This window comes from Kogia breviceps, chromosome 14 (genome assembly GCF_026419965.1).
Source record: "Kogia breviceps isolate mKogBre1 chromosome 14, mKogBre1 haplotype 1, whole genome shotgun sequence".
In the NCBI taxonomy this organism is placed as follows: Eukaryota; Metazoa; Chordata; class Mammalia; order Artiodactyla; family Physeteridae; genus Kogia; species Kogia breviceps.
The window spans coordinates 86729738-86737687 of NC_081323.1; the positions used below are offsets into that span (position 1 = coordinate 86729738).

The window sequence follows — 7950 nt, forward strand, 5'->3', positions numbered from 1 at the left end:
GGCGGCGGCGGCGGCGGCGGCAGCGGGGGCCGGGGCGCGGGGCCGCACGGGCGGCGGGCGGGGGACAGGATGCGGATGCCGGGGGGACTTCCTGTGCCGGCCCCCGCCGCCCCCGCCCCCGGCCCGGCCGCTGCCCGCACGGACGCACGGCCGGCGGGTCGCACGCTCGGGCGGGCGGGCGAGCGAACGGGGACCCCGGCCCGGCCGCGGCGCCCGCCGCCCGCGGGGCCCGGCCCAGGCTGCCCGCCCGCGGCCTCCCGGCACCTGTGGCCGCCGGCGGACCCCGGCCGGGCCCGCGCCGCCCCGGGCTGAAAAGACACCGGTGGCACCCCGGCCCCGCCGACCTCGGGCCGGGCCGTCCACCGGGGCCGCCCTCGGGGCCGCCCCGCAGCCCTCGGCGCCCGCGATGGTCCCGCACGGCCGGCCCTGAGCCCCGCGCTGGCTGGGGGCTCGGCCCCCTCCAGCCCCCACCCCGGGGAGCCGACACCAACTTCTGCTTTTGAACTCCGCTCTGCCCGCTTCTTTTGGCCCAGCGCGACCTCGGCAACCCAGACCGCGGCAGACCCTCCTGAGTGCCCAGAAAGGCCCCTGGGTGGCCTGGCGCCTCCCCGGCTCTTTCTGGATGGAGGCTCCTCAGGAAGGTGCTGGCTGAACGCTTTGGCCTTCACCTTCCAGCCCCTGCTGACCACACCTCCCCTAGTGCAGAGGCTGCGTGAGGAGCAGGAAATGCTGTACCAGGTGAGGCCCAGTGGGTAGGACAGCTGGGTGAACCTAGGGACGCTTCTCTTAAGAGGCTTTGGACGGGATTCTGTAGGGCTGGGGAGACCTGGAGTCACCCTGTTAGGAGGGGAGGGAGGACTGGACATGGGCACACCTCTGCAGGGGCCAAGGTGGACGCAGGAGAGAGGCGGGGAGCCCTCCAGACCTCAGGACTGCCTGGGCACAGGGCCAGGCAGGCAGCCCTGCAGTTCCGTGGGTCGTGGTGCCCTGGAAACGTGCCTTCCTGGGAGCTGAGGTGGCACCTGGACCGACCCACGTGGCCTGGAACCGCTGGTCTGCTGGCGGCCTGGGAAGGTGGGGTGCACCCCCAAGAGCAGCCGGGGAGGCAGGAGACCAGGGAATTGAACAGACTTGCCGGTACTTGGAAGGGGGCTAGGGGAGTGTGAGATGGACAGGTCTCTCATTTTTCTGCCGACTCCTCCCCGAACGTCCCTTCTGGGGGTGCAGCTAGCTACCTTAGTATCGTCCCTCAGTGACACACAGCCGCACGGGCTGCCCCCGGGTGTGGGACTGAATGCGGGCCCTGCACGAAGTCTGGAGAGGCAGAACTCCTTGTGCAGGCGAACGGGCCTCTGGGCCACCCCTGCTCATCCCTTTCCTGGCTGTGGACCACACGGTCCTCCTTTCCAGCAGGGGTGAGCTGCCAGCTCTGGGGGGCGTCAAGGGAGTTGGTGCCCCTGGGCCCGGGGCTCACAGCTCTCCCACGCATCTGAACAGCTTCCTTCCTTCCTCAGCACAGCTGGCTCCCTGGGATCTCTGTCTGACTGCCAGGATGGAGGTAGGGCCGGCAACCAAGACCTTCGTGCTGGAGCTTCGGTGTCTTGAAGATGGGGGCTCAGGGCCTGACACCCTCTCAGGTGAGGGGCTGGGGGGGGGCCTCTGACCTCCTAAACCAGGAGATGGTCCTCAGGTCCCCAGCGAGGATCTTTGACAGAGCCCAGGCCTGCCACAGCTGGGAGGGAGCCCTGAATGGTGGCGGGCAGCCTGCTGTCTGGAGGGGCACCCACCTGGCAGTTTCGGGGTGTGGAGGGCAGGCTGCACCCACTCACACTGGCAGGTTCACCTCGAGAGAGCAGGTGGCTCTCTCAGGCTGCAGTCTTGCTGGTGAGGGCTGCCTGGCAGTGCAGACGTTCTCAGCCCCTGCCCTGGACCTGGATAAGTGCTGGCTGGGACCCTCTGCTGTTTCCCCAGGGCTCACACAGCCTCCATTTTCCTCCCACTTGTCCCTGGCTCCAGACTCAAGGTCCCAGATTGAATTCAGCGGCAGAGGGGCCCTCTTGTCATTGGCCGTGTGGCTTTTCTTTGGCCTCTGACCTCGTCCACTTTTCCTTGACCTCTGCTTCCATCCAGCTTTCTCCCCTCTTGCCCAGAGGCAACTGTGGCCCTGCAGAACCTTCCAAGACCCCGTCTCTCTCTGGGACCTGCTCTGGGCGAATCTTCCATGGTGGCCACACTCGTGGGACTCAACTCCCCACTCTGGGCTTTGAGGGTGCTGAGTGAGGGGCTGGGGCAGGGTTGAACAGAGCATGAAAAGGACCAAGGGAACTGGAGGGGTTGGATGGGGATGTGTGGACTTAACTAGGACTCTTTTGGCTTTTTATTTTTTTATTTTTTTTGCCCATGCTGCGCAGCTTGCAAGATCTTAGTTCCCTGACCAGGGATTGAACCCACACCCTCAGCAGTGAAAGCTCCAAGTCCTAACCACTGGACTGCCAGGGAATTCCCAGGACTCTTTTGGCTTAAATATTTAACTGACAAAAATCTCGCGAGAGCAGACACATCAGGTGACACTTACGTATACATTTACTACAACATCGTTGTTAACAATGTTTAAAATGCCGTAAGAAGTGGGGAGTGGCCATACGGCCAAGCACTGTCCTAGAAATGAGAGGACCCACACAGAGGCGCGATGTGTCCCTGCTGCCCCCAGAGGTGGTGGGAGAAGGGAGTGTCATGTGACCTTCGATTTGCCGAGAAAACAGGTTTTCATGGCTGTCTTCCCTCCCTTCCCGCATACTCCCACCTGGTGTGAGTGTATGGGAAAAATGCATTCACTGATCCATTAGTCTAAGCAAAGGTTATTGGGAATAGTTTCCTAAAAGGGAATTATTTACATGTAGATATCCCTTGGCTTTATTAATTCAATATATTCCTGGAAAGGTAGTCAGAGAGCAAAATTTACAAAATCAAACCTCTACTTTCCATTACAAAATTGAAAAGATGATATTGTAGGAAGAACAGATGTTGAAATCAGACTTGGGAATGGAGAAAGCCTCTTCAGATTTTCTGATAACCCAGCAGGAATGCTCAAAGTGAGAAACTGTGTGTGGGTTTTGTGAAACAGAAACGGAATGAGTCCTGTTTAGCTGAGCTTACACCACGTCCTGTACCGTGCTGGGGCTGCACATTTATCCCCTCTAATTCTCATGATTTCCCTGAAAGGGATTTGTCTCCTTTAGCAGATGGGGAAATTTAGGTTCCCAGGGGTTAAATAATTGGCCAGTTGCCATGTTGACTAGGGGCTGTGAGTTGGTCCTTTCCATCCCAGAATAACAATCTAAAACACTCACAGCCTAAGGACTGTTTCAGATGGAGCTAGTTATATCCTCAGTATTTCCAAACTGTTTGTTAGTTTTCAAACCCATTCCAAACCCACAGGGAGAGGGATTTTTCAAGCACCTGCTAGGGGTAATGTCAGGGCTCTTCCTGCTTCACTCATTAAGCTGTTGGTGTGGGTGTCACTTAGCTATGTTACAGACAAGGAGGGCCCTGAACCTGCAGGAGGTTAGACAGCTGCTAACTGGTAGAGTTTTTCTGAACTGAGGACTTCTGACCTGGAAACCTCGTGTTCTCCCTGACACTTTGGTGACTTTTAGAAACTGCCGCAGAAACACTTCCAGGCAGCCTTACAGAAATTCTGTATTATGTACAGAGAAGGTGGGTTCCATTCATTTAAGGTGTGACCTTAACTGAGGGCTGAGTTCAGCATGGGCTTGTGGCTTAGCCGTGGGAATGGCTGGTTCACTGTTTCCTACTGGATGGCGGTTAAGCCCAAAGGACTTCTCAGGGAGTGGTGTCGGGGAGCCACAGGCATCCGCGGTGTCACTGCCAAGGTCTAAGGCATGGAGCCTGTGTGGAAGAAGGCCCAGAGGAGAGGTCAGGGGGCTGAGGTCCAGAGTGATGTGACCAGCTGTCCCTGGGGCACATTTCCAAGCCAACTCCGCACTTCTGGGCGTTTCCGTTTCTACCATACTGCCATTGTCACTTGGTCCAGTGTTTTGGGGTCCCTGCTGAGGGCTCAGGAGTGTATCTAGAGTGACTGTACATGGGGCAGGGTAAGGGGGGAGATCCTGGGAGTCGGGATGGGAGAGCTGCCTGTAGATCTTTCTGTCCTGGCTTCCTGGCATTTCCACTACAGGTGGCAGCGGTGGGAGTGAGAGTCAGGAGGAGGAAGAGGCTCAGGAGAGGGGCAGTAGCCCTCCGCGGCCCGCAGTCTCAGCCCCGACGGGGGCCGGTGCAACCGCTAAGGGAGCCCCGCCACAACAGCAGGAGTTGCAACCCCAACAGTCAGAACAGCAGCCAGAGCTGCAGCAGCAGCCACAGCAGGAGCAGCTGCAACAGCTGCAGCCACGAGACCAAGTGTCAGGACACCAGCCAAACTCGCAGCAGCAACAGCGGCAGCAAGACGGGCAAGAGCAGCGGCCTCTACCACAGCCGGAAAAACCCCAATCTGTGCAACAGGAGCCACTGAAACCACAGCTGCAGCTGATGCAACAGCAGAAACAGTTACAAGAGCAGCACATGCAAGAGCACCAGCTGTCACAGCAGCAGCAGGAACAGTTCCAGCAGCAGCAAGATGGGCAACAGCAGCTGCCTCGACAGCAGCAAGAACTACAGGAAAACCCCCAATCTGTGCAACGTGAGCAGCAGAAAGCACAGCCGCAGTGGCTGCAACAGCAGGAACAGCCACAGGAGCGGCAAGTGCAAGAACAGCAGCCGTCACAGCAACAGCGGGAACAGTTACAATCACAGCAGCTGCCACCACCACAGCAGCAGTTGCAACAGCAGTTACAGCAGGAACAGCCACAGCTGCAGCAGCAGGAACAGTTACAACCGCAGCAGCGACAGTTACAGCTGCAGCAGGAACAGTTACAACCGCAGCAGGAACAGTTACAGCCGCAGCAGGAACAGTTACAGCTGCAGCAGCAACAGTTACAACCTCAACAGGAACAGTTACAGCCACAGCAGAAACAGTTACAGCCACAGCAGGAACAGTTACAGCTGCAGCAGCAGCGACAGTTACAGCTGCAGCAGCAACAGTTACAGCAGCAGCAGCAGCTGCAGCAGCAACAGTTACAGCTGCAGCAGCAGGAACAGTTGCAGCAGCTGCAGCAGCAACAGTTACAGCAGCAGCGGCTGTTGCAGCAGCAGCAAGAACAGTTACAGCAGCAGCTGTTGCAGCAGCAGCAAGAGCAGTTGCAGCTGTTGCAGCAGCAGCAAGAACAGTTACAGCAGCAGCTGTTGCAGCAGCAACAGTTACAGCAGCAGCAGCTGCTGCAGCAGCAGCAAGAACAGTTGCAGCAGCAGCAGCTGCAGCCCCGGCCACTGGAGCCAGAGGAGGAGGAGGAAGAGGTGGAGCTGGAGCTCATGCCGGTGGACTTGGGGTCGGAGCAGGAGCTGGAGCGGCAGCGGCAGGAGCTGGAGCGGCAGCAGGAGCAGCGGCAGCTGCAGCTCAAACTGCAGGAGCAACTGCAGCAGCTGGAGCGGCAGCTGGAGCGGCAGCAGGAGCTGCAGCTGGAGGAGCCGCCGGAGCTGCAGCTGGAGCTGGCCCCGGTGGAGCTGGGGGCTCAGCCGCCGGAGCTGCAGCTGGAGCTGGCCCCCGTGCCGCCGGAGCTGCAGCTGGAGCTGGTGCCCGCCGCGGGGGGCGGCGGTGCCGCCGTCCCGGGGACGCCCGCCGCGGTCGTGGTGGCGCCCCCGGGCTACGTGGTGCTGCAGGAGCTCATGGTGCTGCCGGCCGTGTCGGCGCCCTCGGTGGTGGCCATCCCGGGCCCGGCGGGCAGCGCGGCCCTGACGCCGGCCCGGCAGCGGCGGCGGCGGCGCGCCCGGGACCGGCCGACCATCTGTGGGGAGTGCGGCAAGGGCTTCAGCCGCAGCACGGACCTGGTGCGGCACCAGGCCACGCACACGGGCGAGCGGCCCCACCGCTGCGGCGAGTGCGGCAAGAGCTTCTCGCAGCACTCGAATCTGGTGACGCACCAGCGCATCCACACGGGCGAGAAGCCCTACGCGTGCCCGTACTGCGCCAAGCGCTTCAGCGAGAGCTCGGCGCTCGTGCAGCACCAGCGCACGCACACGGGCGAGCGGCCCTACGCCTGCGGCGACTGCGGCAAGCGCTTCAGCGTCTCGTCCAACCTGCTGCGCCACCGCCGCACGCACTCGGGCGAGCGGCCTTACGTGTGCGAGGACTGCGGCGAGCGCTTCCGCCACAAGGTGCAGATCCGCCGCCACGAGCGCCAGCTGCACGGCGCCGGCCGCTCCCGGGGCCTGGGCCTGCTCCGCGGCGCGCGCGCGGCCGCCGGCGGGGCCCCGCGCGCCGAGCAGGCTGCGGACAAGGCGCCGTGACCCCGGGCGGGGGCCGAGGTCGGGGAGGGCGCCGCTCGCCCTGCCCCCCCCCCCACACCCGGGAAGCGCCGCGCCCGCTAGGACGTCTTGACCCAGTTCCGGGGTCTCGGGACGTCCTGGAATATCGCCGGGAAAAGGCTGCCATCCTTCTCCCGGGTCAACTGAGTGGTCGGACCCTCAGAATCACTCCACAGGAGGAAGTCGACGAGGCTAAAAGAGCACGGATGTTGCACATCAGTACAAACAGCACACGGTTCAAATTCGGCATCGGGTACCGATGGGTGAGAAGTCGGTCGGGGAAGCCTCCCTGGGAAAATTGGACTTACTGGAGATGAGAGCCGCGGGGGGAAAAGTCCAATGACAAGATGAGACAGTGGGTGACATTCGACAGAGCTCGAACACTGACCAGGGAGTCCGATGTACGTGGTACAACGCACGTGAAAAGGATTTGGTCCTGGTGAAAATTATTTCATGGGAAAAAAAGGAAATGTATCTGCGTTACGTAGAGAACTGATCAAGGCATTAAATTGTCCTGGATGGCATTTGCCTTGAAAATACTTCCTAGGATGAAAATTCAGCAGGGTGCATAAAATCCTGATTAAAATGTTTGTGTTCATAAACACAGGGTCCGGGTGTCCGCTGGGTCAATGTGCAAACGCCAGGAAGTCCACTCTGGGCGAAGGTGAAACCTTCCCTCCAGGGCCACCCAGGCAAGCCTCCGGCCGGCCCTAGGCCTCTTTGCTGCCGCGTTCCCATGCCCACAGCTGCTCCCTAATGCCTCTTGAATAGAAGCCTGGGGCCGAAGCGGAGGGCATTCTGGAAGTGCTGTCCAGGGTCCTAAGCGGTGGTCCCACCATCCTTCCTTCCCAAAGGGCTGCGGGTAGCCCCACCCTAGCCTCCCTTCTCAGATGCCTGTCCAGGGGCTGAGGCTATGGGGTCGGGGCCTTGAGACGCAGGGGCAGGTTCTCCCGGGCCAGGCTGTGCAGAGGGCTGGCCCGAGTAGACCCAGCCTCATCGCCGGGAGTCAGAGGGAGAATGTCAGGGACGGGGATTGGAGGCAACAGAAAGGCTCTTTATGACAATTTTGTAAACAGCTGGGGGCTCAGTCAAAGCAGCGGCAATCTCGATGCCTTGTGGGAAGGCAGGATGACGCCAGGGGCGGACCCGCCACCTCAGGCCCCCAAGCCCTTCCTGCTCTCGACTCCCCTACGTGGCTCCTTAGATGCTGCCCTGCTGTCCTCCCTGCTTCTCCTTTACTAACAGAGCCTGCTGCGTTTTACAGATGTGTTGGTAAGTGAGAAACAAACAACGAAAAATAAATCAAAATGAGGAAATACATTGTCCCGCCTGTGTTTGCACCTCTGGGTTTTATGGGGCTTCATTTCTCTGGCGCATTTTCCTGGTCGCTCTAGAAACAAGGGACTTAGTATTCAGGCCCGTGCCCAGTTCTCACCCTAGAGCCTTCCTTCTAGCCTGAGACCCTTGGTGGGGGATGGGCTCATTCAGTAAAACCCTCCTGAGGAGGGATGAGGACCAGAGAGCGGACGC

At 60.4% G+C, this 7950-nt stretch overlaps 1 protein-coding gene across 2 annotated transcripts; it reads left to right on the top strand.

Moving 5' to 3' along the window:
• Positions 1-284: 284 nt before the first annotated feature.
• Positions 285-7736, top strand: ZNF853 (zinc finger protein 853). 2 transcript variants are annotated; one of them, XM_059036406.2, is made up of 3 exons: positions 285-738; positions 1515-1637; positions 4199-7736. In XM_059036406.2, the coding sequence occupies exons 2-3, from the start codon at positions 1553-1555 to the stop codon at positions 6400-6402; spliced, it is 2289 nt and encodes a 762-aa protein (XP_058892389.1). In that variant the 5' UTR covers positions 285-738; positions 1515-1552; the 3' UTR covers positions 6403-7736. The 2 variants fall into 2 exon arrangements, with proteins under 2 accessions (XP_058892389.1, XP_058892388.1); XM_059036405.2 differs by having other exon boundaries at positions 1520-1637.
• Positions 7737-7950: the final 214 nt, after the last annotated feature.